The following is a 27,598-nucleotide window of genomic DNA, read 5'->3' on the forward strand; positions in this document are numbered from 1 at the left end:
AGTTGAGGTGGTTTTTCGGCCGTATTGAAATCCGTGTTTTTCGCAGAACTGCCAAGGAAACACTTTTCGCATTACACGAGTCATGTGATCAACAACGGATGTTACTACTGGTGAGAAAGACAAAGAAGACAGAAAATGGAAGGAGGATCATGGAAAGCATGTTTTTTTATGGCTTATCGCATGAACAAACTTATTCACATGCAATTTTAATTGTGTCTCCTATTTAATGGAAACATTGCATTTGTGAAATTGTATTTCTTTGACAGCAGAGCGACCCCAACTCTGATGTTAAACTAAGAAGATAAATAGATATGGGATGATTACCAGTTTCAAGTAGGTCTGTCACGATAACAAATTTTGCTGGAGGATAAATTGTCTCAGAAATTATCACGATAAACGATAATAATGTCGTTTCAACACCATTTTCAAGTAATATAATGGCAATAGCATAATAATGCAATAATAATGTTCTCAAATATCAACACACTTTTATTTCTAATTAACATCTAACACTGAAACTGGAAGTGATTTTAATTATCCAAAATAAATAAACAAAACAACAGAAACGACAAATAAGATGGAGACTGAAGTCTCTGTAAACAAAATTGTCCTTTAAAAAAAGGGAGTTGTTGAGACCAAAGTACCAGAACGAAGATTTTTGCTATCCAGTTGTTTATTGGTAGAAAGAGGGAGAGCAAAGAGAAAAACAACGAACCATGCAAATAGAAATAACTGAACTTGTTTTAATCTATCAAAATGCATTTATTTGAAAAATAACATTTAACAAGGTATTAAACATGTCTCATTTAATTTTTGGAACTGGTAATAAGTGTTTTCTGTTTTGGAAACAGAAAAAATAATTACTTTTAAGGTATTAAACATTAAATCATCTTATGGGAAACTTTTCATTTTTAATATTTCTGTTAATATTGCGTTACCGTGGACTAAAATAATTTTACAAATAATTATTGTTGGTCAAAATATCATAAGAATCTTATGACCCAGGCTTGTTAAAAATAATAGATGTGTCAAAATGATCAATAATAGCGTATCGTTCTCAAATAAATCCGTGTAAATCAAGCGACATGATCTGCTGCATTTCATTACCTCGGATATTTTCATTACTACATTTTATACAGTGATATGCTACGCTTTCATTTAATTTGACTATGCTAAACCAACAGATGTTAAAACAAGTCATTTAAAAAAGTATTTGTATTAATAACTGAGGTCAGAGATGAAGAGAAACCACCGTCTTCGTGGAGATTATTGTTTCTGTTAACTTATCTGCCGTGTAAATTAAAAAATCCGACTTCCAAGTACAAATTGAATGCCGCAAATGTCGGACGTTCTTAGACCCGCCCACCTTCACACAGCAAGTGTTTTCATTGGCTGAGCCCTGTGTCCTTCACAACCATGGCTCAAACCGCTGTCATGTGACGAATGTTTTTGTAGCGTCGTTTCCGCATTCAGTGGGGTGATTTTCGCCGTGTCATGTGAACTCAAACCTTTAGGGTGGTTTTATTTCCAACCCCCTGGGACTCTTCATCGAGGTCCAGAGGATTACCCGCCGCTCCAGAGCTCTTTTCAGCGGGCGTGCTGACAGACTTGGGTCCGGGGCGGTCAGCCATGGCGGACGAGGAGCGGTCACCGCTGCTGCCCGAGCAGCAGTACGCGACCAACGGCTTCTTCCCGCAGAGAGGCTCTGGTGGATATCCACAGAGTACGTACACATTTCTTTCCTGTTAGCCACTAAAACTACGTTAATAAATGCTAACTAACTCACTCTAGAATAACTAAAACATTTGCATATGTGTTTAGCCCTGGAAATGTTTTAATGTAAACAAGCTTAGCCGTTTTAGCTTTGAGTTTGGATTACAGTGGAAGACGTCGATTGGGAAATTAAGACACACCTAAGACAAGTTTCACATGTGTAAAATTACTTGGTATTCATGTGTGAAGTGACGTAATATTAGGTTTGTAAAATGGCCTTGAGATGTTTATAAATTAGCTAATACGTTCATATATTTTATATTTACTTTTTTTAAACATATAAACATGTTTACAAATTAATTATAAGTCCGTATTTTATTTATTTTCTACTTTTGCAGTCATTTGAAGCTGTTACAACATGAAACTTTCTCTAGTTACCATTTCCTCTCACAGTATCTTGTGAAATGAATGAAAAATAATCTGATAATGGGAACCAGGAATACCATAATTTTAAAAACTTCCAGTTTTAAAAATTGGAAGTTTGTGGTTAGCATTGTTCCTGTGTGAACCACAGTTTTCTCCAGTTGTGTGGAGCAAAGAGCAACAAAGTTTTGCCCCTCCTCCACCTATTGCTGTCTACTGGCAGTCATCTGACTGGTTTACAAGGAAAACAAATGCCTCTGATTACTGATTACAAATTCCTCTGAAGTTAAAATAACAGTAAATATAAAACTATGCCAATTATAACAGTTTATATACTCTGAAGCTGTAGTTTTCTTTGTATTTTCTCCAGTTCCTGATGTATAAACTTACTTCAGTGTTTTTATTTCCTCTTTCACTCTCAGTTGTTTGGGCAGCTTTGCTGACTCTCCTGGTTACTCACACGGACATTCATGTTGTAAAATATACGATTGAGTGAAAGATAATAAAAGAAAATGGTGATGGTGAAGTTGTCATTGTTTACTGACCTGAATCCTCAACACTTTTATTGCCGTCATTAAAGCTGTATGTTTGTGAACTCATTCTAGATGTTTTAATTTGCAGATGACACAATTTTTTAGCTCAAAGTCGTACTCAAGTTAGAGTAGCAGTACTTCAACACAGTTTGAATCTAGAACAAAGTAGCTGTTCAAGAAATTACTCGAGTTAGAGTAAAACAGTATTTGGTAAAAGGTCTACTCATGTATTGAGTATCTGATCAGTACATCAGTGATGTAATATTTGAAAACGGCATCATTAGACGGACTAAAATTTAAAATTATGTGGCAAATTTTGGTATTTTTAAAGAACAAAATGAAAATAATTAAAATGACAAATAACAAAATCAGGCAAGAGAAAATTTTTCCAGATCATTTTCTTTCAATAAGAAACGTATGAAACGTGTGTCTGGTGAATAAAAAGTACATTGAAGTAAAAATACTCTTAAAAGTAAGATTTTTCCAAAAAGCAACTCAAATAAATGTAATTGAGTAAATGTAACTAGTTACTACCCGACTTTGGGCCTGATCACTGCACAAAGAAACCTACATAAGGCCTCTATGTAAACCTCTATTTAAACCTATAAGCTGCTGTTATTAGTATCTCTGTTGTTTGTTTGAATCTTTTCATCGTCTTCCTGTCTTCAGGTATAGTGCCGTTCCCCAGCTTTGTGGAGCCCAGCGAAGCTCCGCCCCCGTATTCGCCCCAGGGCAGTCCAGACAGCAGCAGCGCCCCGGTCATCAGCTGTCGGGTCTGTCAGACGGCCATCTCTGTGGAGGGAAAGACGCATCAGCATGTGGTGAAGTGCAGCATCTGCAACGAAGCTACGGTAAGAACAAGAAAGACTCATTTAATCAATCTATCAGTCAGTCAAGTTTATTTGTGCAGCGCATTTCACCAACAAGGCAGTTCAAAGATCTTTACATCACAGAAACACAAAGTTTTAAAGAAAACACCATACAGTTAGCAATTGAGAAAACCAGTAAACTTTACATTTTTCCATTAATAAACATTGAATATGTTGATCAATGTTTCATTGATTATGGTTCAAAAGCAACTCTAAGCAGGTGGGTTTTTAGTGTAGATTTAAAGGAACTCAGTGTTTCGGCTGTTTTGCAGTTTTCTGGAAGTTTGTTCCAGATTTGTGGTGCATAGAAGCTGAATGCTGCTTCTCCATGTTTGGTTCTGGTTCTGGCGATGCAGAGCAGAACCTGAGAGGTCTGGAAGGTTGCTATGACGACATCATATCTTTAATGTATTGTAGTTCTAAGCCATTCAGTGATTTTAAAGTCTATTCTCTGAGCTACAGGAGCCAGTGTAGTGACTTTAGAACTGGGAGATGTGGTCTAACGCCCTGGTTTTAGTCAGAACTCCAGCAGCAGCGTACTGGATCTGATTGAGTTTTTAGGTAGACCTGTGAAGACATTGCTGCAGTAATCAATGCGACTGACGATAAACACATAGATGAGTTTCTCTAGATCTTATTGAATCCTGGAAATGTTCTTCAGGTGATAGAAGGCCGACTTTGTAACTGTCTTTATGTGACTCTGAAGGTTCAGGTCTGAATAATTTAACCCCTGTAAAACTTTTTCAAAAAGTTCAGACTCCCCTGCTGTTCCGGACATTTATCAGAATATTTCGCCATCTGCATTTGTCAGATATGGAGATAGACTTCATCTGAAAGTTTTGAATTTGTTTTAAAGCTTCTTTTGTTTTCTGTTTGTAGCCGATAAAGAACGCTCCCGTTGGAAAGAAGTACGTTCGCTGTCCGTGTAACTGTCTGCTGATCTGCAAAGTCACATCCCAAAAGATCGCCTGTCCCAGGCCGTACTGGTAAGACTGGAAAAAAAATAACATCTGCAGTCCTATGAAATAGATTAGAATATGAGTTCCAATAAGAATTGTTATTGTCAGATTAGAAATATCTTTTTAAACATACTTTTCATTAAATCCACAGTTTTCATTAAACCCACCTGTAAGCAGAAAATCATCATAACTAACAGAAAAAAAGCTTGAGAATATTAATTTGTGTAATTAATCTATGTAATGTTTGACTTTGTAAACAAAATGTAATTTTATTAATATTCTGATCTATTTAATAGTCAAATGCATTCAAGTTTGTTAAAAGTTCTTTACATCATAAAGACATAAAGTCAATAATTGTGAAACAAGCTAAAAACGTTACATTTTGTTGAATGTTATCATAGATCATCAAACATCAATTTTGTTGGTCAATCTTCCATTTATTATGATTTAAAAGCAACTCTAAACAGGTAGGTTTCTAGTTTTCATTTAAAGTAACTTTTCAATATGCTAATAGCAGCCTGCATAACTTAGACTGAAATAGCTAATAACTTTAGCTAAAATGCTGCCATTAGCATGCTGACTAAACCTAGCAAGTTAACTTACTTAATCTATCTTTAGTAATCTCATTTGTTTAAAATGCTAAAAGATTGGTTAGCTAAAAATGCTAAGCTATGCACATTTGCTAATACTAAGAACTAGGCTTACATTAACTACATTTGTTCTATATGCTAATTGCAGCTAATAGAGAATAATTGGTCTAAAATGCAACTTTAGCAGAAATGCTAATGCTTGTATGATGAATATGACTGTATATATGGAGACTAGCATTAGCATTTTTGCTAAAGTTACATTTTAAACCAATTATTTTCTATTAGCTGCCATTAGCATACATAATAGGTTTAGTTAATGTAAGCCTACTTCTTAGTATTAGCATATGTGCATAGCTTAGCATTTCTAGCTAACCAAAGAAATGAATATGACTGTATATATGCAGACAGAAGAAAACTCTAAAAAACAGAGTGGAAGTTTTGTTTGGAAATGTTAGAGGATTATGTTATGAGCTGTTTTAAGTAAGCAGTTTCCTGATTTTTTAAAATTTATTTATTTTTTTAATGTTTTTTGGGCAGTAAGCGCGTCATCAACCTGGGACCAGTCCACATCGGCAGCGACAGTCCAGAACCGCGGCACCAAGCCGTTGGACTCAGGGTCATCTGCGGACACTGCGCCAACACATTCCTGGTAAATGGTCAAATACTGCAACAGGCTGCACATATTTTGTCACTGGTATTGATCTTTCCTTTTTTGTTATTCCACACTTCCAGTGGACGGAGATTTCAGACCGGACTTTGGCCCGATGTCCACACTGCCGAAAAGTGTAAGCATTTCTGCAGCTGTTTGCACTTTTGAGAGACGGATCCATACATTTGTCTCTTTGATTTGTGACCCGATCAGGTCTGCTTTAAAATAAAATGCTTTTCCTTATTTATTCATCAGTTCTTCAGTTGGTCGGCAATACCCGAGGAGGAGGAGCTGGCTGTGTTTTCTGCTCTTTGTTATTCTGGCAGCATCCACCGCTGGACTTTTGGTGAGTTTCTATCTGTGTTAAACTGTTCTGGTAAAGATAGATTTGTTTATGACACAATAACATTCTGATAGTTCTCATTATGCATTTCTTTAATTTGAGGTATTTATACTAACCTAAAGAAGAGAACAAAATAGCTTATTTGGTTGATAAAATAAAAATTATTGGTTAAAATCAGGACATGCCTTTTGCTCTGGACTAAACTCACCTCTTGCACAAACTTGTTACAGATAACTAAAAACTGCTGCAGTTTAAAAGTCTATGATGTTAGCTAACATGAATAACCATTCAGTATAATTAGGTTGAACTTAAGGTGAGCTAAATGCTACAATTAGCATATTGACTAAACCTACTGTGTTAGCTAACTTACGTTATCTTCTTCAGTAATTTTGAGTTTGTAATCTCATTAGTTCAAAATGCTAATGAAATTTGTTTGCTAAAATGCTAATTTATGTACATTTGCTAATAGTAGGAAGTTGGCTTACATTAACTGTGTTCTGCATGCTAAATCCAGCAAAAAGGCTAATGTATGTTTAGCTATGTACTTGTTGAAGGTTATATGCTAATGTGAGCTAAAATGCTAACAATAGTCAAAATGGTGATGTTGGCATGACCAACTAATCACTTAGCAACAGATTATATGCTATTGTGAGCTAATATATTAATGCTAGCATCATGAACTAAGTACTCAGCTACAGTTTATATGCCATCATGAGCTAAAATGTTAACTTTTGGATGCCACCAGTCAATTGCGATCTTAATGTACTATATTTAAGTTACATTATATGCTGACAAACAACTAAAGATCTTGTTTGTAGGATCAGATTCTTCTGGGAAGTACCTCAGAGTCAGCACAGCTTCAGAAAACGTTTTTATTTGTGTGTGTCTGAAGCTGAAAGGACTTGAACAAATGTGTGTGTGTTTGTGTTCAGGTTGGTACGTGGAAGCCGGCGCAGCACTCAAAGGGCATCTACGTGTCGTGGGTGCTGCTGATTGTGTTAGCTTTTTTTACCTTGATAAGAACCATGTACTGGAGGTGTTTTAAGATCAGCGACCCCGTATCCAACATCACATAGAGAGACCGTTCAGGAACTGAAAGAGGGAAGTCAGTTCCTGTCGCAGATCAAGTACCTGATCAGGAGCACGCAAGACAAGTGGTGAACGATCTGAGAGTTGGTGTGGTAACCTTGAAATGACACAGGAAGGGAAAACTAACTGAATTTAGAGTAAAATATCTTTCTTGTGCTATACTGGGTTTAAAGAAATAAAAGCTGCTAGTTGTCCAAAAACAACACTGAGATTTTGTTGAGCATTTTCTATTTTATTGCCATCATCAAGTTTAAAAAGTATTAACATAAATAAATGAAAGGAATCTGAACTACAAAGCAGGATCAACATCGTAGTAAAGTAACTTCAGGTGTCTTTGAGTTTTTTATGTAAGCTGCTTCATTGAAAACACAAACTAACTTTTTGGTTTCTCAAATGAAATCACATCACAGCAAAAACTTTTCACCAGGTTTATGTTTAAATCTCCAGGATCACATTGTAAGAAGACCGTTTATTTACAAAAGTCAGTATTTATCTCACTGTGTCTTAAAATCACAAACTTTCTCTATAAAAACTATTCTGTTGGATTTGTAATAGTTTTACATATAATGTAACATATAATGTTTGTATTTTCCTTTTAGAGCTGCAGTATGTAACTTTTATACAAAATATATTTTTTTTTACATATTTGTTGAACCTGTTGGTGCTGTCAATCATCCTCTGTGTGGTGCTGCTCTTCTCCTGTTTGCTCTCTGCTATGCCACAGCTAGCATAGCCTGTTGTAAATGCCAGAGCTAGTTAGCATGGAAACCAGTGATGGTGGATAAACATTTTCCTGTAACAGGAAGTTGGTTTTCCACCATTAGAACAGTTAGCAGCTCGTTTACTAGGTTGATTAACAGCGCTAAGACCCTCTTCCTGACTCTGATTTGTTGTTTTTGTTCAGAACTAGTGCATTTCTTCAGACGGCAATGGTAAATCTGTCTTTTCACAGATTATTTGTCTCATATTAAAATGTCTCAACATGGAGACAGTTTTAACAAATATGTAAAAACATAATTTTAAATGAAAGTTCCTGCAGCTTTATTTATTTTCTAAAGTAGATTAATGCTGGATAATTGCACTTTTGGTGGGTTTGCACCTCTGAGATTAAAATTTTTGAGTAACAATCATTTTAAAAGAATATTTAAACACTCCTTTAAGCAGATTAACCCATTAAAATAACATCAAATATCAAATCTACATGAGATTTAGGGAGAAATTAATCATGAAGTTAATCAGTTTCACATTGGTTCCCACCCCCCAGTTTTCCATCTTCCACAAATAAAAGTAAACTCTCATCTCAGGATTATCTCTTTTTAATTTGAACTCTAATCCTGGGATCTAATCCTGACTCTAAGTGAAAATAGAAAATGGTAAAATCTTCTCAAATCTCAGTTGTTCATGCTAATTAACTCGGATCACCTGAAGAAACTTTAAACCTGTTGGGCCTGCTTTGTGGCCCAGAGTAGTAAAAGTAGAGAGATTCATCTCTGATTGGTTATTTTATCTTCTGGATGAATCGGCATTTTTGTTCTGCCAGATTATTAGAAAATACGAGGAAAAATGAAATGAAAACGGGAACTTACTGATGTTTTGATGAATTGTCATGTTTTCAATGGACATAAAAATAACCTGGAATGATCAGGAGTTTATTAAATGCCATCATTTCAATTTTACCAACACGAATACAAACTTTTGTCTTCAGATGGATATATATTGATGATAAATTGATGTTTTTGTGCTTTACTTTTTGCAGGGAGTTAATTTAAAGTATAAATGCTCTTACAGAAACCAATTGGCATAGAAAAAGCTCTAAAATTGAAGCTTAAATCAATCCCACTAACAGGATATTAACGTGTTTTTATTGTCCGGTACAGAGTTGAGGTCTAGCACTGGGGCTTAAAATAAAAAACATCTGAAGTTGTATTAAAAAAATTATCTAAAAGCTGAGTTGACTTCTTTAAAGAAATAGTCAAACTTGAACTGATAATGAAGGTTTAATGTGTTTAAGTAATTTATAGTTTCTTCAAAAACAAGAAGATGTCAAGAATATTTTACCTCATGAAGCCTAAATGAACAGAAAATGTAAAATATGAAGCATTCGAAGAAACACGTGTTTCACTTCAGCGGCATTGTTCATTTAATGTAATCATTTAAATTGATTTATTTGCAGATTAGAAGGAATAAAGTAAGTTCTTGTTTTGTTACCAATGAAAGGCCTTTGCTCAATTTAGTGTAAAAAATATCTTAATTCAGTTTATTTAATGTGTAAATAAGAAGAATAGTTTATAGGTGAATGATTTTGGGAATCTTTAAGTTAATTATAACCTCGTGTTTATTAGCATGTTAGCATTCATACAGGGACTTTTGAACATGTCTGATTTATTTGTGATTTTATTTTTTATTTTTTGTTTATTCATAAAAATCAACTTTCGTCTTGAAAGAAAACTCTGATCTGAATCTGATTAAATCTAATGTGTGGAAATACATTAAGTGCTAATGTCTCTGTGAAAATGTAAATATTTCAGGAGTTTCTGCTGCCCCCTTGTGTTTGATTAATGTATGTACCTGCTGACTGTGACGTTGCACTACATTGTACTGAAGTACTACTCCTGTCTGGTTCTCTCACTGTAGTTTTGGTGGCTGGATGCTTTATTTTGTATATTGTGAAACAAAGTAATACCTTTAACAAACTCCTTGGCTCAATGTCATTTATTATTATTTTTTAAATCCAGAAAGTATATATTTCTAAATGAAAATGATGAGCAGAATAAGAATACATTTAGCATATAAACTATATTTAAGATATTGTATGGAAAATGAGGCCTAAAAGTAAAATTATTTTTAATATGTATGACTTTATGACAAGAAACTGACTATTTCAAATACTTTCTATAGTATTTGATGTAAATTTAACACAATATAACCATATAGCTGGTATCTCATTTGCTTGTCAGGTTTTAATATGAAGATAAGAAATGAGTTTATGCAAACTCAATTTAAATTGTGCTATTGCAAAGACACAAAAGCTCCAAATATTATCAAATCATTAATTTCAGTCCATGCAGGAGGTTGTTTATATTTACTAATATCGTCTTACTGTAAATAAAAAGTGGCAAAAACCATTAACATCAGAGTTTTACTTCTTGTAACCACAAGAGGTCAGCAGCGAGGAAGAAATAAGATCTGAAGCTGCAACCTGCACCTCCACTTCGTATTTATAATATTGCTCCATTTGTTTGTTTTCTATTTTTTTTAATTTCATTATTTTATTGCATAGCCCCTTGAAAAACACTGACCACGCCGAGTCCTGAAGCTCTGTTTGAGTTGCTAGGTAACTGCCTGGCATTTTCTGGGGTTGCTAGGTAACGGCACGTTACGTTTTAAAGGTTTTGGAAACGGGTAATTTTCCAGACAAAAAAAAACATTAATGTATCGCCAAAACATGGCTGTGTTGTTTTGTAAGCACTGGGGCCATAGGATTGTAAAAAAAGAAAAAAGAAGTACATTTCCGCTAAAAAGAAAACTCACAAATTTAGAGCTTAATCTGACAATTTCAAGCAAAAACAGGAAAATTTCAGATTTTGAAAAGCTGAAGATTTGCTAGAAAAAACTGGAAAATGTTGAGATTGTTTGAGGAAAAAATGTGAAAAGTTTTTAAGTTTCGAAAGTTTGAATTTTTGCCAAAATGTCTATCTGAAAAGTCAAACATTTGCTAAAAAAAGCAACTAAAATCTTTAAATTACTCTCAGAAATTTATGAGGAAAAAAAATACATTTTGAGTTTCCAAAGTCAAACATTTGCTACAAAATCTTAGAATTTCTTAGATTAATCCCAGAAATGTTCAAGAAAAAAACTTGAAAACTTTCAATTTTGAAAACTCTGTAAATGTCCAAACGTTGAACATTTTGAAACAGAAATTTCCAAATTTTTTCTCAAAATGTCTTACTTTTTTTTTTCTATAAAATTTCAGAGATTTTTTAAAGTTTTATTTTCTGTAATGGCCCTAATATACCACGCCAAAATAATCAATCTAAGTTCCTTAATAAGTCTTTGACGTTGGTGAGTTCTTGTTTGGTTCTCTTTCGGTTTCCATCCCGTTTCTCCTCCTAACTCTCCTCCCCCATCCAGCTGCTGCCTCACTGGGATGACTCCAGTATAGCACGCTTTTCCCAGTTGCTTCTTGTGGCTCGGACCGCTCTGTAGGTCTGACTCCCTCGATTTGTTTTGGACTAAATCTGGGATTTAAAGACTAAACCGATGCACAAATTATCTTTGTCTTAAAGGAAATATCCTTGTTTTCCTGAACCATTGTGGGATTGCTGGAGCTGAAAGGGAAATCTCTGCTTTGGCTGGAAGAAAACTAGAGACTGTTGCAGCTAGTAGCAGAAATAAGTTGACGCTCAGAGAGTTTGAATAATCCTGGTTCGGGTAAATGTCCCTGGTTGTTTTTGGACATGTTGGAGGAAAAGAAGGCAGTCGGATCTCCGCAGGAGAGAAAAACTTCAAACATTAGCAGAAAGAAAATCCAGAGCTTCAACGCCAGAAACGGTAACGTTGCTTCAACCAACGGCAACGTCAGCAATCATCCACAAAGGTGAGAGATGAAGAGTCTGCTGGAATGCTTGTTTTACTAAAGTAGATTACTGCTGGTGTCATGATTTAGAGAACAGGTAAACTGAGAAATAATAAACGGTTAATAATAAAATAGAAATGCAGCAACAGAACGAGCTGAGAATGAGATTTGATCATTTCCTGAATAAAACATGTTGCTAATGCTAACGTCTCAGAAATATAGCAGCACGGTTTACGTCTGCCTTCATTAAAATGATCTGAAGAGTAAAAATGAACATTGATTGTGTTGCTATAGAGCAGATCTTCAGTTTTACGTTTCTGAGTCGCCTGAAAACTGTTTCCTGTTTGGAACCGAAAAACCTGAAGAATCAGTTCAGTCATTTAGTTCATTAGATATAACCATTTATCTGTCCGTCCGTCCATCCATCCATCCATCCATCCATCCATCCATCCATCCATCCATCTTATTTACTATTTTAATATTTTTTTCTCTCCTGGATAAAATGAAATATTCCCGTTGGCCCACAGATATTTGGTCAGGAAAACAGAGAAAAGCTTTTTATCCACAGAGCTAATTTCAGTTTAGCTGTAAAGCCTTGGTGACATCAGTCCTACAGCAGGTCTTAATGGGTTTCCAGACAGCCCAGAGTTTAGTGAGGCGTTTATTACTGCGGGACAGATTATTATCCCTTAGGCTCACACAGGATGAGAGCGTTAAGTAAACACAAAAACAAACCTTTTTATTTTCCAATAGAAAGTGTGAGGAAAACCAGAGGCTCACAGGACTTAGTAATGTTCTGACTTACATTAATTAATGCTGGATTTCATTTACAGACGACTTTGTAACAAATATGGCCAATAAAGATGTTTTTAACTGATTTATTCTCTGTTTTCACTCAAACTATATGAAAAGACGTAACTGGATGTGGTTCGCGATTCTGCAGCTGCAGACGGATAACGTTGCATTTTCACACCCAACGCAAAGGAACGACACTGCAGCTTGTTCGTGGTGCTAAACTTACACCAGTGTAACCAGTGAAGCCAAACCAGCTGCATAAGGTGCTGTTGGCCAACAGAAGGACGGCATCAAGAGACATTTATCACTGGGACTACCTAGCTGCTAAAAATCTGAAACTGTTAGCTAAAACCAAAAATCAAATTCTCTGTTGTTGTCAATAAATACAGAAAATAGTATCTTAATTGGTTTATAGCACCACTGAGGACAATGGTGCCATAGGGCCATTTTAGATGGAAGACGGAGTAAGTTTCTGCCACAAAACTTAGAAATTTTAAAATTAAACTAAGAAATTTTTGAGTAAAAAAACTTGGAAATTTCTGACCTTGAAAAGCCAAAAATTTGCTAGAAACCCCCCCTCGAATTTTGAGATTAAACTAAAAAGAAAAGGAAATTTCTGAGTTTAAATAATCAAACATTTGCGAGGAATAATCTAAAATTTTGAGGTTAATCTCAGAATTTTTTTTTTTTTTAGAAAAAAAACAAAATTTCTGAGGTTGAAAGGTTGAGGATTAAATTAAAAAATCTCGTATTTTGGGATTAACCTCAAAAAATTTCAACAAAGCTTTCAACATTTTCAACTTCTCTGGCAATTCTTGACTTTTGGAGCTCACAAATTAATAGATTTAATCTCAAAACCTTTTTTGAGATTAAAGTTTTTCTCTGGCAAATTTTAAACATTTCAAACTCAGAAATGTTCTCTTTATTTTTGTTTAAAATTTCTATTCATCTCAACATTTCTTAATTTTTCTAGCAAATTCTCGACTTTTGAAACTCAGACATTTTCATATTTGTTCTAAAAAATACTTCCTGATATTAATCTAAACATTTCAGTTTTGTCCAGCAAATTTTATGCTTTTGAAGTCATGTCTCCACGTTGTTTTTTTTTCTGGGAAATTTTTCAGCTTATTCTAAAAAACTAAAAAAAAAATTCAACTTTTGAAGCTCAGAAATTTCTACAATATTTTGTGAAATTTCCATATTTTGTTTTTGTCTAATGCTCCGTTGTTTTGACACTATTTTCACTCCATACTAACGGCTCCTTCAGATTTAAAACTCCGTGACTTTGAAACGGCTTTGGCCCACATTTAGCCTTCGCGCCATATGACCAAATCACCTCGTAAAAGTTTTTATAGAGTTTCTCACTCGTAGCGCTGCGGCTCAGCAGATGTAACGGTAAATTCAGCTGCTCCCTTTCCTCCATTTTCTACTTTCCTGTCACTGAACAACTTACTTTATCGGTTTTTATACCTTAATCTAGCCGGACTTTGTCCTGCAGTTCACACCATTGTTTAAGGGAGTCCTGTTTCCCACCTGTCGACCGTTAGCACCTTAGCATGGCGTTCCTGGCGAGCCTCGCTCAGTCTGGCTGATGTTACTGGTTACACTGGTTTAAGTTTAGCATCATGCATCATGAGAGCCGGAGGAATGTTTCTGGTCAGCTGACTGATTTTTTTTATCTTTATCTGACAACATTATCACAGCCTAATAATAATCTCTACGCGGCCGAGGAGGCGGAAATGGCGGAGGCAGATTTCGTCCATTTTTATTTAAATGTAGCTAGCCGTAGCTAGCTACATTTAAATAAAAATGATCAAGTGAGAGGGAGTGTTTTTCATTTTGTGGTTAATCTTTGGGCATCTTTTTTGCTCGCTTTTAGGCAGTAATTGTATTGAAAAAGCCTACTTTAACACAGGGGTTCCCAAAATGAGGGTCACAGTCCCCGGCTGGGTCGTGAGATGCCAAATGGGGGGTCCAGAGGTGGATGTGGGGTGAAAATTAACTAAATAAATGTACCATTAAATGTCTCATTAAATAATGCAATATAACTTTTAAATAAAATATTTTTAAAGAATACATTTATTTAGTTAATTATCATTATTATTGTTAAATATAATTTATTAGTTTTAATTACATTGAATACTTTCTATGATAATTGTGTTCTAGTTTTCTTGTTTTGTGCTTATTGTTTGTATTGATTGAATTTCTTGTGTTTTTGACTAAATTTGTGTGAAGTCGTATAACCTTTGTTTGTTTTAGCAGGACAAATTGAACATTGTCCAGGGACAGCAGATAAAAAAACAACATCGTAGCTATTTTTAACGCATTTATAGAAATTCCAATTAATGTGCATTGTCCCTACCAGATAAATGTAGTTACATTAAAATAAAATAAAAAATCACTGTATGTTTTATAGAATAAAATTAGAGTGAAATATTTATATATACTGTTTGTTTGGGGTGAGTGTTCAGCAAGACATATTTATACAATAAGACAAGTGAAATAATCTGCCAGTGGAACTAGTATTTTTTAAAATAAATATTAAGGAATTATTGACTTTACATACTTCCTCTATCTTTCTGAAAGGTTACTTATTGGTTAGTTTTGTCTTATTTGAAATTCACTAAGGTGTTTGCACTAGAAAATAGACTGAAAATACTTGGTAAGATTTTGTATTATTTGCATTTTTTTACTTTCTCTTCACAACTACCACTTTATTAGTTTTCTACATTTAATTGCAATAAAAAACACAGAGTTTTGTGGTTGCTGAGTCACAAAGTGTGGACAACTATAAGGGAGTGAATATACTACTTCACTGTAAATTCACACAAGAATATCCTGACTGCCTTCAGAGTTTGAGTTCAGTGACGCTCCGATTAGCTGGTCACTTTGCGTCGGAGTCCATTTGTTCAACCGGTTGTGAAAAAGTTTCTAGGTCAACCAGAATCAGATTGTTCAGTGTGATCAAACCGGACAGGACCTCATAGTTTAAAGCCACAGATTTCTGACAGAGCCTTTTAGTTAGACGTTGAAAACCCTGCAAGCTTTTATATTCGTCAACATCTTTTGGAATAATAAAAAAAAAAAAAAAAATCTTCCTTCATTCATTTATATTTTTAGCTTCTTAAAATAGCAAATGTCTCCGGACTTGTCAGTGGAAAACAGTTTCAGAGTGTGAGTGAGCCTGAGAGATGAAGACGTGATGAAAAGTCTCAGCTGTAGGCGAAGCTCTGGTCTGATGATGTAACTCAAACTGGGCACAAACTCACCGCCGTTACGTTATCTCCTACGACGATCACTTTCAGCTGTCAGATTCACTTTGGCCCCCTGTGAAGTTGGACTGGAGACATTTTTTATGATTTCAACTTGGAGGAGTTTGTTTTTGTCATTACTGAGTGAAAGATTATCTGAAAAAGCCCCCCAGTAAATAAATATTTAAGACTTGTTTATGTTCACATTTCCCAGTGATTTTCTTTTACAACTATTGAAACTACTAATACTACTAAAAATGTAATGCTGTAAAACATTTGTTTGGGCTTTTGGTGGTTTGGAAAACCTCAGCTGAATCCTTTATAATAAATGTAAGAAACAAAGATTTACCCTGAATTACAAATTACATGAGAAAAAAAAACATCTTTAACTATTTATTTATGCATTTTAAACATTTATCTGGAATGATTTACATGTGCACAGACAACTTTTATAATTTTGCTATTTCATATAGCAAAGTTCTAAGAAAACAAACATAAATGCTTATATTACATGCTATGCTAGTTTTAGCTAAAAAATTTTGCAATTTCAAATGTATTTTTATCAATATTTAGCATTTAACATTGTACCTGTGCATATAGTTTTTTTAAAATTATGTGTAATAAATTATGTAAAATTTTAAATTGCTTTTCTTGATCTGATTAGATCAAATCAGATTAGCTTTATTTTAGTAAATTTACAACATAAAAAAGTAAACAAAATAAAATGCCATTTTACAAGCAAATAATTTAGTTTGCTTATGCTTGCGTACCATATTCATAGATCCAACAGTAATGAATCATATCTACTGCTCATATACATACTTACATAAATAAACATTTATTTTTAAATATACAGCTAGCATGGGCGCTATTTAGTATTTTCTTTGCTAGCTATTTCACCACAGTTTATATTTGTCTAACACTTTTATGGTGCTTTTTGTGGTGTTGTAAACATTTATACCTTGTAAATGTTTGGACTGCAAGCTAAAATTTGAGCTCCAGAAATGCAGCCTTGTGACTGTGAACTTGAAACGTCACTTTGACCTCAATGTAGCAACACTTGACCTTTAGATTTAGATTCAGCTAGTTCAAACCAATTCAGTTCTAGTTCAGATATTAAACATTCAGCATTTTGTTTAGTTTAAACATTCCAACAGTTGAATTTAAAAATCCACATTATTTCTGAACAGCTGTAAAAAATACCAATTATTGACCATTCATGCAGTTTCATCACTAGTCGACAGATTGGACTAATCAACAGTTTCAGTTTTGATCCAGACTTGTATATCCAGGCCTCGTGGTGCTGAGTGACCGCGGCTCTCTGTCTGAGCCGGACGTAATTTATTTCCATCAGCGCTGATTAAACCTAAACTCTAAATGCCCTTCAGTACACGGCAGGATTAGATTCCTCAGCAGGTCCAGTGAACCTCGCTTTTATACTTTTATCTAACGATCCTTAATTTAAGGTCAGCCATAAATATTCTCCCAGTCATTTGTCGAGAACATGTAAGCGGGACGGGCGATAAAGTGGCAGAGCCGCAGAGAGATTTACGACCAAGACATGTGTAGCAGCGGCGTTTGTCTGGTGTGGGTTTCAGTTTGGACTTCGCATCCCGAGTGCATGACGATTGAAACCCATCCGCCTGTTGCTGGGCATGTCAACGAAGGGCATGGACTCCAAGAAACTGCTGAGACAACAACATGCCCATGTGACATAAACTGGGAACTGTCGTTGGGGCAGAGAAAGCAGCTGAAAGCTGCGAGGTTTTAATGCTTCTCTTCAAACAGAGACTGATCAGTGTTCATTATTTGTATTTTTAAATTTTACTGTATTTAAAGGGGCAGGATTATGTATTGTCAAGGCATGTAGTGTCATTTTACTGCAGATTTAACCTTCAGTTGTTGTAAAAAAATATTTATATATCAAATATGAGTTAAAAGGAATTTCACTTCATAATTTAATGCATTGAAATTGGGCCTCTGTCTCTTTAAGAAACTCCTGCTCTTTCTGAAACTTCGCCTTCAAGAAGTCAATCCAACATGGCTCCTCTATTAACCCTTTAATAATGTTTCAATGACCTCAACAGGTGAACAGTTCCACCAAGTGATTGCTAATTGCTTCTAGCTAGTCTGAAGGAGCAGCTCTGTGAGGCGGAATCTCAGAAACTGCAGCTCTGAGGAGGAGCTGTCCCTCGAAGGTGGAGCTAGATCCACCCAGACGTTTTGTATAGCTGAATGGTTGCCATGGAGCTTGAAGGATTTCTTAAACACATATCAAAGAAAAGCAACACTCCCGGTATGTTTTTGATGAGGGAATAACATTATGAAATGATGTAAAGCTATAGAAAAAAAAAAGTCGATTTTACATAAAACTGCCCTTTTAAAGAAGAAATAAGGTCACTAAAGCATAGAGAATAATAAATTAATGGCAGCCATTTTGTTATGATCTGTTTTTGTTACATTTAGGTCTAGATTGTCCATACAAAAGGAAATGTTCTTTTATGATGTAACATGAGAAATTTGCTACACCAGCACAACATGTAACTATGCCTTGCATAATTATTAATTATTTTTCATTTTATTACATGAAAGCCACAAATTTTATTGGTTTTCATTGGGACTTGATGTGTTTGACCAACAGAAGTTGTGGCATATGTTTTTACTCACTCCCCTGAGTCAATACTCTTTATAACTTCCTTTGGCTGAAAGTTGTTTTGCATATCTAGAGACTTAAATCTTTGACTGTGCAAACCAGCTTGAGCTCAGTCAGCCTCCGATTCTAACTTTATTTAGGTTTGGACCTGTTGCTCATGTTAACAGATGTTGAGTATTAGCTGGATTTATTCTGAGATTAAATTACACACACTCAGACTCTATTTACTAATGAGGTGCTCTTTAAGGGACTTGGATTTCATAGAAGAGTGACCAAAGGGGAATGAGTACAAGAACAGGCCACACGTTTCAGTTTTTATTTGTAAAAACATATTGAAAACAATGTATGATTTCCCTTTAATTTCCCAATAATGTGCCAATTTGTGTTTATGTCTTATACAATACACTAAAGTTTGTTGTTGTATGTGACAAAAATGGTGTTAATGCTTTTGTAAATATAGTTTTAATTTTTTAAATAAGCCACTACTAATTTATTTATGAAACACTTTAAAACAACAACACCTGCGACAAAGTGCTTTACAGGTAAAATCGATGAGCATTCAAAATATGGAAAGGACAAAATGAAAACACTAAAACACTTAAAAGTAAGAGAAAAAGACTGTCTCCTCTTCGCTTCAATTTAGACCTCAGTACCTCCATCATGCCACTCATATTTACTTTTTGAACACAAAAAAGTGCAAAGACATACAATTAAAAAGACAAAGTGAAAAGAGCTAATCAATCAGTTTAGATTTCTTTTAAATCATGTAAAAGATACTGACAAAATGTTGAGATGATGACAGTTTTGATAAAGAAGTCAGTGTTTTCTGGTTGTTTTAACAGAGATTCACCCGTTCAGGCATATGTCATGTCAGCTCTGAGGTCACTGAAACGAGCCTCTGTCAGAGTAGCGATGACAGCTGAAAATAAACTGGACTTCTTTTGGCTCAGCCTCTCCTTCCAGACACACACCGCCTGCATTCTGCCAGTCAGCTGTTGTGCTGCGTTCAGGTGTTAAGCCCTTTGGTCCAGGAGAGGGGATGAAGGGGATATATTAGTAATTTGCAGCAATACCCATCAGTGAATAATCCGTTAATGAAAATATTCATCAACGCTGTTTGATTAGCTGTTGACTCATAAAGTCAATAGTTGTTCTTTATCAAAGATATGGAGCTCATATGCTACAGGCTTGATCTGTTGCTAAATACAGTTGGGAAAACTGGGAATGTTTTGGAGGATTATGGAGAGTCTGGGATTACTTTCTGAAATAAAACAAACCAGAAAACAACTTTAAGTCTCAAACACAAGCTTTTCTCTATGTTTCTCCCATTTAAGACATAATTTTATATATTTTCAGCTCATTCCATTACTGACAGCATAGTTTTTTTTATTTAAACCAGTTATACTATAAATAAATTACAATATGTTTGCACCTTTGCATGTGTACAGAGGTCTGACTAAGTTGCAATTTGATATTTTTACTGAAATGACATATTAATGAAATAAGATAACTTTTGGGTGGGGGAATGTTTAAATATATTTATTCTTCCCAATAAAAATCAAATCATGTTTTCTAAGTTTGCAGGTCTGATGTATGAAGTGCAGTTCTTGTAACATTGTTTTATTTAGGAATCTGTCATTTAAAAAATGTTTATTCGTAGAAGACAAGTAAAAAAATAATTTGACTGCTGGACTAATTAAAATTTGTTAGGATTTGGAAATTAAATTCTGAGATTAAAGAGAGAATTATTTTTTAGAGGCCCTATCCATTGTGTTTCAAAAAGTATTGAAAAGAATATTGTTTTCACATTCTCCAATAAAATAGCATTTAAATCCATTCAGTACAAAGTAATTTTAGTGCTTTAATCTTGTTAAATTAAAGCACTAAACATCCTAAATTAAATAATTTAGGATGTTTTTAAGAACATCCTTAAAAACATGTTCTTTTAAAGACTTTTTAAGAACAACTGTTGTAAGCAGTGAAAGTGGTACTGTATAAAACTTGTAGTGTTAAATTTAGCCATGTGGCAGAAAAGTTTGGCATACTGTTAAAATATTAACAAAATGCCACTTATTCGCCACCCAAACACCGCGACAGTCAGCACTCGCCGTCGTGAATATGGTGCGACCTTTCCACTTGGTCTTTAACGGTTGGACTTTTACTCTGGAGGGAACCAAAGCGGAAACACGAATCGTTCTGCGCATGTCTGTTCACTCGTAACCTGGCTGCCTGCTAACAGCCGGAGAAGCTAATGGAGGAACCTAAAATATCACTTTAATCGATCAGAGGAGCCGTTTGGAGTTCGTGAAAAAGGGAAGCTGCACACTAATAGCGAGTGGTATGTACATAATGTTGATGTAAAAGCGGCGAACGGTGAGAAAACGCTGTTTTCCCTGTTATAATCTGGAACGGTTTCCACAGGCCTAGCAGGCTGAGGCAAACGTCTGGAACAACATATGCCAGGTTTTTGGTTAGGACCCCAATATACAGAGCCGTGCAGAGACCTATGGAGGGGCCGGGGCTCAAATTTAAAAAGGGCACATTGAACAAAAACTCTGTACAACAACATAGCAACAACCCATATTAATCAAGAATCTAATTGGATCCTACTATATCATTGCCATCATGCGGGGAAATGCAAAGCAAATCTAGTCTATATTTTCCCCAACAGGTATAAAGTTTCTGTTTCTGCTGCTGACAGTCCTGGAGGGCTGAGCTGATCTGAGACTGTAGCTGTTAAACAGATCAGAGGAGATAAATAAAAAGCAGAAATTATTGCCATTGAAGCTTGTCTTTTGGTCCTAGAAACATATTTTGTGTACAAGGGCTCTATCAGAGGTGCTGAAATTAGATATTTTTCCTTTGGCGAATGAACAAAGCCCATTGGTACATCGCTGTGATGCAGAAGAACTACTGAAGAGGGCAACAAAAATGTGTCCCATGGTGATCCAAAGAAGAAACAGATCAAGCCACTTCGGGAACATTCACACCAGGCCTGTTCAGTCTACTTTACTCAAACTCCAGTTTGTTGGCCTAAAAAGTTCAGCTCATTTGAATGTGTAATGCAGACCAACAAAGCAAACTCTGGTCCACCTACAAACCCAGTTTTCGGCTCAGTTGACATGAACTCTGGTGCATATATACATGTGAATGTCAATGGGACCAGAGATTGCTCCAAAAGCAGGAAGTGTGCTACAGCGCAGGGCATTCCAGGTAAATACAACAAAAAACAATGGTCATATCTAGCGCTTGTGGGAGAAATGGCTTGTGGTCTTTTGCCAAAGACAAAATAGAAATCCTACAACTGCTAAAATGTGACACAACTGCGATTTTGTTGGCTTTTCCTGAAGAGGGAAGTTGAACTCAGTGTCGTCTTGTTGTATCCTTCACTGGTTCTTGGTGTAGCACCACGAGGAGGGGAACAGCTTGCTCATAGTGTTTGGTTCTTATGATACAGTGTAGTGTGAAAGCAAACTGCAGCAGTTGAAATTGGAACAAATTTTGTGATTTTGGTCCTCAATGGAACCGAGTCTACCGGACCATCAGGTGGGAAAACACCCTTTTGTTTGTTTTTGCAGGTTCATCAATGTAATCCTTTTTTTGACATCTGATCTTCAGAAGATGGAGTCAAGATAAGTCATCAGCAGAATCAATTTGGGTCATCACTACTTCAGAGCCTTATTTGTTTTATTAGATCCCCAAAATGTCGCCTGGTTCAGCAGACTGTTCGATTTAGTGCAAGACTATATGTCAGATTAGGTTTAATATGTTTCAAGAAATAAATGTTTAGTTTGCATTTTGACTTTGTATGTGACAACTCTGTTGATTTGTTCCTCTTTTTTAATAGAACATTTACTCTGGAAATCACCTTCTTGGAAGTTTTGTTGCAGTTCATCGGCTTCCCAAGAATGTACAGTAAAGACAGAATTTTGCAACCTTAAAACTGATTATACAATGAAACGCCCCTTAGTGTACATTTTGTTTTAAATTAAAAGATCAAATCAATTGTCTTCCATCTATTTGGGATCTTCTGTGGCAGTGAGCTTTTATTTTTAACAGTTTTTTTTTTGTTACTATGGAAATGGTCCCTAGTAAACAATTGTGTTTTTGTGTCTTATAAACTACTATGCAAGTGTTTTCTGTACCATATCTGCTGATATATTCTGTAAGACTTGGAAAATATATTGTCAAGATGTCTGTGTTGCCAACAGAAAAGTTGGCTAATGGACAGGAAACCTCCAATTGATGGATTTCATTCGGCTACAAAACTAAAGTCTAGCCCCAGTCATTAACCTTGTGTCTTTGTTCTTTTAAACTTTGCAGCTTTTCTTTGCTTTTGGAGAATTGTGCCCCGTGTCCTGCTCCAGGGGTCCTAACAACCCCACTTCTCAGCGGACTTCCTGGGAGCGCGTCACTGACAGGAAGGCAAGCTGCTTCTTTGCAGTTGGCCCAGCTGAAGGCTCAGCTAGCATTAACGCAGATGAACAATGTTCTCGCTGTTGGTGGCTGTGCTCCAACCTTGACATCAAACACCCATATACCTGCTCTGGGGTTGCCCACAAAACCACCTTCGCCAACTGCTGTGGCCATCAATCTCCTGAACCTTCTGAAGATTGCCAACACTATGTCTCATCCGATGTATAATCCCTTTGCCCCTGGCAAACAGATGCCATCCCAGGGACCTTATGGACTCTCTGGTGGGCAAATGGAGATGGATCCTCGGAAGCCACCGCCTCACTTTGGCTCTGGTTCCAACTTCAGCTCTTCTGGATCTTCTGGTCTTACCCGTGGACTCTCTGGAGGACCTATACCATCCATTATGTCTTTACCAGGAAACTACAGACCGGAGAGGAATAAGATTACCGTGGATGACGACATAGACAGATGTTTGGACTTGAATATCAGTAGAGCCAGGGAGGAGGTGATACAAACTTCCTCAAGCCAAAATACCCAATTTACTAACGTTCAAAGAGACATATTTCCTTCTTCAAACAAAGGAATGCCTTCATATTTGACATCTCCTGCTACTCTAGTAAACAGATCATTTACTGTGGACAGTAGTAACAACAGTTTGGACTGGTTGCCTATATGCCAGAGGGGTTCAGAGGAAGAGTCGTCAAAAAAATATTCATCTGCGTCCTCCAGCTTCCTAAGCAGTGGTGCAAGTCTTTTCAGTACCTCCAGTGAAGGAAAACATATGTCATCCACTCCAGGTTTGGGTGACTATGACATAAAAAGACCAGCTAAGTCTGTGCCTCCTCCGGAGCCCATTCGCCCAAAGTATACTTCAGAATCAGCCTCTAACATCCTCCTGCACTTTGGTCTTGAAAAAGAAGACTTGGAACACCTAATCTCTTACCCTGAAGACCAGATAACACCAGAGAACCTGCCTTTCATTCTAAGACAAATAAAGCTGGAGAAAGAAAAGAAAGCTGCAACTGCTGTTCAATCCAAGCCCTACAGTGCAACTCAACCCATCAGAAGTATGGGTGAAAATGACAAGTTTATACCTTCCATAAGAGCAGGGTTCAATTCAGATCAAATATCATCCACTGTTCTTAAACCAAGTAAAGTGATTGAATATGGACACACTGGAAAATATACCACAGGGGTTGGGAATGAAGTTGGAAGAACTATTAGCAGTTCAGCTGTGACTTGTGCGGGTGGAAGTTTGTTGTATACGGACACTTTCAAACCTAGCAGCCATGTCAGAGATCCACTTCAAAGATGCCAGGGAGAGCTGAAAACTGGACCAGTTGTCTCTTCACATAGCCAGATGAGTGCTGTCTCCACTGTTGACTCACTGAGGAGCCCTGTGGCATCATCAAGCAGCGATCTATCTAAAAAATTGGGAGTCCAAACAAGCCAAAATTCAACGTCGCTGTTCCCATCTTTTGGATTGCTGAACAAAGACACAGAATTAAGACTACTCAAGCCAGAAGACCCCCAAATTCCTTCCCCAAAGCAGCCGGAGCCAGTTTGCCAGGCATCCACTCAACCCCAGCCATTCAGTCCACCCTGTAATTTAAGTCGTGGAGTTCATCCTGGGCGTCCTGGCCTTGTGCTTATTCACAGTAATGACTCTCGCAACAATAATAAGAGCAAAACTCAAGGTCAAGGATTAAAAGCTCCTGAACAGGTGAATAAGATACCAGCACAACAGCAGCCAATTCTACAGCATCAAGGACCGCCACCACAGAAGCCACAATTTCAAATGCATCTGCAGCCGATTCCGCCTCTGAAACAAGTACAACAAGGTCTTCCCTCTTCCATGCCACCCCGGTTGTCTCTCTTTCCAGTTTGTCCTGCTCTACCTACACCAGCCCAAGTTCCAATCCATCCTCCTCTTCCTATGCCAGCCCCAATGCTACTTCGTTCTTCTATACCTACACCAGCCCAAGGCCGGATGGATGCTATGCCTCGTATGCCGCCTCCAGTTTTCAAAGACCAGACATCAGTACCAAAGATGGGTCCGTCTAAACTACCAACACCGGCCATGATGCAGGACTACGCTGCAGCAACACCAAGAATATTTCCTCATACCTGTTGTCTTTGTATGAAAGAATGTACCAATATGAAGGTGAGTGGAAGAAATTGTTCTCCTTACATTTAGGACGTTGTTGGTGTATGTTGGAGATTCATCCTGATTTTCAATATAAACTGACATGTTTATGTTTGAGAAAATATCGTTTTTAATTGGAGCATGAGTTGATTAACATAGACTGTTATAAAACATGAACTATTGTGAATATCAAACCACAGAAGTTATTGTTCAACTTTTCATGGTTAACAACCCTGTTCCAAACTAAAAGGTATGTACCAAAATGTTACGAGCAGCAGTTATTTATTGATTTATAAAGTTCCATTGTGGGATTTGCATATAAATTTGATCACCTGAAACTAGTCAGGAAACATTTTGTATTAGATTGATATAGATGTTTAAGTGGCATGGAATGAATGTTATTGGACTAACCATGCTTGTTGTGTAATCACATGTATAAATCTGCCTGAAATGTGGGGAAATGTTTTCTTGGACATTGAGAAGAACAAGATGGGTCTCTGCAGAAGTAAAGGATCAATGGAAGATGCAGAATATTTTTATTTTTTACCTCCAACATATTTATTTTTTGTAAGAGCTTCAGGAGAAGCTTTTTCTAACTCCTTCTGGGGTTAAGACCAAATACCTTTTATTTATTCTGTTTTCTTCAAGTAGCACATTTGGTCTTACCCTTCTTTCTGGTTCCTGCTCTACTATCTGACTTGCCTGACCATTGCTTTCCTACACTCGATTCTCGTCTCCTTTCAGTGCTCCATCTGGGATTTGTCCCACTGAGCTTGATTTCTTAGGATGCATTTCATTAGGACCGGTCAGTGAACAGGAGGAGTTGATGTGTTTTTGAATTGTATTCTGCCTATATAGGGTTGTAGTTTGGCAATGCCAGAGGAGGAAGAGACGCTGTGAAGCCTAGTATTCCATGGATTCTTGGGGTGCATTCACCTTGTGTAGTCCACTTCCATCAAACTCTCATTGGTTTGCCTAGAAGGTCGGTCCTGTTTGTTTGGGGAGGCATGAATGGACAATCAAATTCTGATGTGGACCAAAAAGCTAAATTTGGTCCACCTGAAAACCTAGGTCTCTGTTTGCTTGAAGTGAACTCTAGTGCAGTTCAAAGGCATATGTGAATGCCATGTGGATCGGACACTGCTCCATAAGCAGAAAGTGAACTATAGTGCAGGGCATTCTGGATAAATGCAACCAAAACAAACATGCTAACAGGAGAAATGTCTCATGTGACAAAAGAGAAATCCTACCACCAGTGGCATCACTCCATTTTAATAATCATTTTGTGAAGAATGAAGATGTGCTCAATGTCTTCTTCTGAGGTTTTTGTCTCTTTTATTTATTTATTTATTTATTTTCCAGTGGTTCTTCTTGCAGTGCCACCACAGGTGAGGGGGGGGAACAGGTTGCTCAAAGGCTTCGTTAGACACATTGCATTGTAAAAGAGGACCACACCCGCTGAAAATGTTACAATTTTGGTCCCCAAATCAAACCGAGTCTACCGGGTTATCAGGTGTAAAGAGACCCTTAAATTTGTCTTGGAAAGCCAGCAGATCTGATTAACAGCCATTTTGTACAGCTCTGCACTTCTTTCTTTGCAGTGGGGTTGTTTATGTGCAAATTCCAGTAAGCATCAGAGCATAGCTTCCTTTATCGTTCTTATATACATCATGACCAAATGTTAGTGATTGGGTAAAATCAGATCCAATCATTGAAAACTTCAACAGAGTCCAGCAATTGTTGAGGGTCTAAATCTTCCGTATGAAGCAAAGTATAGAACAAGGGTCTGGTTTTTACCAGGCTACCTTCAGACGAACAAACCACCATTTTTATTTTTTTGTTTGCATAATATGTCTTAAAGACGGACATTATACCTCTCATCTTTTTCCTATCAATCCCTCCCTTCTCAAGCTGTTTTTTCTTCCTTGAATTGAACATTGCAACGATCCTGATGGGATTTAGGAGACTCAAGATATTTCAAGACCTAGAAGACTGAAGAACCAAACGATGGAAGTTCCCAAAGGCTTTTTGTCATTGTTACAATTCTGTAAAGCCTTTTTGATAAAGATTGTGCTCTTGATGATGTTTTAATTTTGGATTTGGGTTCATGCAGTTTTTTTTCCCTTTGTTTTTATTTCTGTATCTTTGTTCTTTGTTTAGTAATTACTAAACTTAGTAAAATACTGTTTTATTGTCTGAATATACTTTAAAAACAAAGGTTTTGATGATTTAATGTTAGGTTTAATAACAGTGGTGTTTTAATACATCTTTTTGTTGTTCTGAATAGGACTGGCTCTCCCACCAGAACACTAGCCTTCATCTCAACAGCTGCAGACTGCTGAGGTTACGGTGAGTTTAAAATAAACTTTGCTTTCACTCCATAATTTCCCACTGTGTTACAATAAAAATTCTATTGATGTTCATGGGGCAGGTGTTTATAGATATACTTTGGAACAACAATAACCGCATAACTATGTGGTTTAAAGAAGGAATCAGAAATATGTTCATATAGTCATTGCCCAAATTTAATGTTCCTTCAGTTGAGGCCCACATTTTCGAACAACTACAAATTGGTTTTAATCGTTCCTAAGTC

At 36.3% G+C, this 27,598-nt stretch overlaps 2 protein-coding genes across 5 annotated transcripts in view; both read left to right on the forward strand.

The window, feature by feature from the left end:
• Positions 1-1,439: 1,439 nt before the first annotated feature.
• On the forward strand, positions 1,440-9,862 carry LOC116732542 (type I phosphatidylinositol 4,5-bisphosphate 4-phosphatase-B-like). The gene is made up of 7 exons (XM_032582788.1): positions 1,440-1,723; positions 3,339-3,520; positions 4,418-4,524; positions 5,625-5,736; positions 5,820-5,872; positions 5,992-6,082; positions 7,012-9,862. Exons 1-7 carry the CDS (start codon positions 1,630-1,632, stop codon positions 7,153-7,155), a joined length of 783 nt encoding a protein of 260 aa, XP_032438679.1. The 5' UTR covers positions 1,440-1,629; the 3' UTR covers positions 7,156-9,862.
• A 1,666-nt stretch (positions 9,863-11,528) lies between these two features.
• The window catches only part of LOC116732539 (uncharacterized), a 30,109-nt gene continuing 14,039 nt past the window's right edge, over positions 11,529-27,598 (forward strand). For 2 of the 4 annotated variants that reach the window (XM_032582782.1, XM_032582783.1), the window contains exons 1-3: positions 11,626-11,765; positions 22,767-25,023; positions 27,293-27,354. In XM_032582782.1, coding sequence (XP_032438673.1) covers positions 11,626-11,765; positions 22,767-25,023; positions 27,293-27,354 — 2,459 coding nt within the window. Of the gene's footprint in view, positions 11,766-20,641; positions 20,782-22,766; positions 25,024-27,292; positions 27,355-27,598 lie in introns of those variants that run through there. The other 2 variants (XM_032582780.1, XM_032582781.1) reach the window with 2 other exon arrangements.

This window comes from Xiphophorus hellerii, chromosome 14, assembly GCF_003331165.1.
Source record: "Xiphophorus hellerii strain 12219 chromosome 14, Xiphophorus_hellerii-4.1, whole genome shotgun sequence".
Lineage (NCBI taxonomy): Eukaryota > Metazoa > Chordata > Actinopteri > Cyprinodontiformes > Poeciliidae > Xiphophorus > Xiphophorus hellerii.